The sequence below is a fragment of the Octopus bimaculoides genome, chromosome 28 (assembly GCF_001194135.2).
Source record: "Octopus bimaculoides isolate UCB-OBI-ISO-001 chromosome 28, ASM119413v2, whole genome shotgun sequence".
NCBI lineage: Eukaryota > Metazoa > Mollusca > Cephalopoda > Octopoda > Octopodidae > Octopus > Octopus bimaculoides.
Genome location: NC_069008.1, coordinates 7,351,550 through 7,352,618, shown reverse-complemented (window position 1 = coordinate 7,352,618; position 1,069 = coordinate 7,351,550). Strand labels below are relative to the sequence as shown.

The 1,069-nt window shown below is 45.9% G+C and overlaps 1 protein-coding gene across 1 annotated transcript in view; it reads left to right on the top strand.

Moving 5' to 3' along the window:
• LOC106872552 (zinc finger protein 850) overlaps window positions 1–1,069 on the top strand; it is a 17,372-nt gene that overhangs the window by 4,603 nt on the left and 11,700 nt on the right. Inside the window, exon 2 of the mRNA XM_052977758.1 lies at window positions 513–654. Within this exon, the coding sequence (XP_052833718.1) occupies window positions 513–654 (142 nt within the window). The remainder of the gene's footprint in view (window positions 1–512; window positions 655–1,069) is intronic.

Genomic DNA, 1,069 nt, shown 5'->3' with positions numbered 1-1,069 from the left:
GGGGGGCTGCACCAAACTCCAGTCTGACTTGGTTTGGTTTCTACAGTTGGATGTCTTTCCTAACTTTACAGAGTGTGCTGAGTGCTTTTATGTAATGCCACATGAGCACCACATGGGTACTTTTACATGGCACTGCATGGGCGCTTTTAAGTGGAGCCACAAGTGCTTTACACCATCAGCAGGATCAGTCTTAACATTGCTTCTTAGTGTAATGTGAAATAAATATGCATGTAGATGTATGTATGTATATATATATAATTCCAAGAGAGTTAGAGGTTGTGAATCCAACCCACTAAGGGATAATATCTATCCAATATGCTGCTGGTAGAATACCCAATTATTAATACAAAGAAGTGTTTTTTCATTGCATGGCAATTACACTACTGAATGTAATAAATGGGTGAGGGTAAAAAGTTCTTTTACCCTTAATTTATACGGCAATAAGAAAATGGAGGGGATCAAGAGGTGGTAGTCATTAACTTTTAGACATTATATTATGTCTATTTATTCAGTGCCATTATCCAGCAGCAGCTCATCCACGGGGCCTCGTTCCAGGAATATCCCATTTAATATTCCTGCGATTTCCTCTGCAGTCCCCGTCTTCATCTCCCTCCATATGGCCATCCGCCCCGGTCAGCAGTCAACCATTGAGAGGTACGTCCCCTGCCGGTAGTGTGTTACGTCCACTGCCAGTCATTTCCAGTTGTGGGCCACTGGAATACTTCCCGCCTCATGTACACCCGAAGCAGGGTCAATAGACTGGCACCTGTCACAACTGCTAACCACTCTCTGCACGCTCTGCCTTGTTACCTCGGAGTCAACTTTCCTGGCTAGGAACAATGTCCTGTCCACTCCCATGTGATGCATGCTATGCAGTCTCCTCAACTCTGAGTCACTCAGACAGCATACTGCAGCCACAGCCTGCTCCGCATCCTCTGGCACCTGCAACCAAGCTCGCTTTACCCTGGTTAGGACATCTGCCCTGTTCTTTTCGGAAGGCACAAAAATTACGCTCAGCTCCAGATCGAACTCAGCGGTTAGCTCCCGCAATATTCCCAATCGGCGCTTT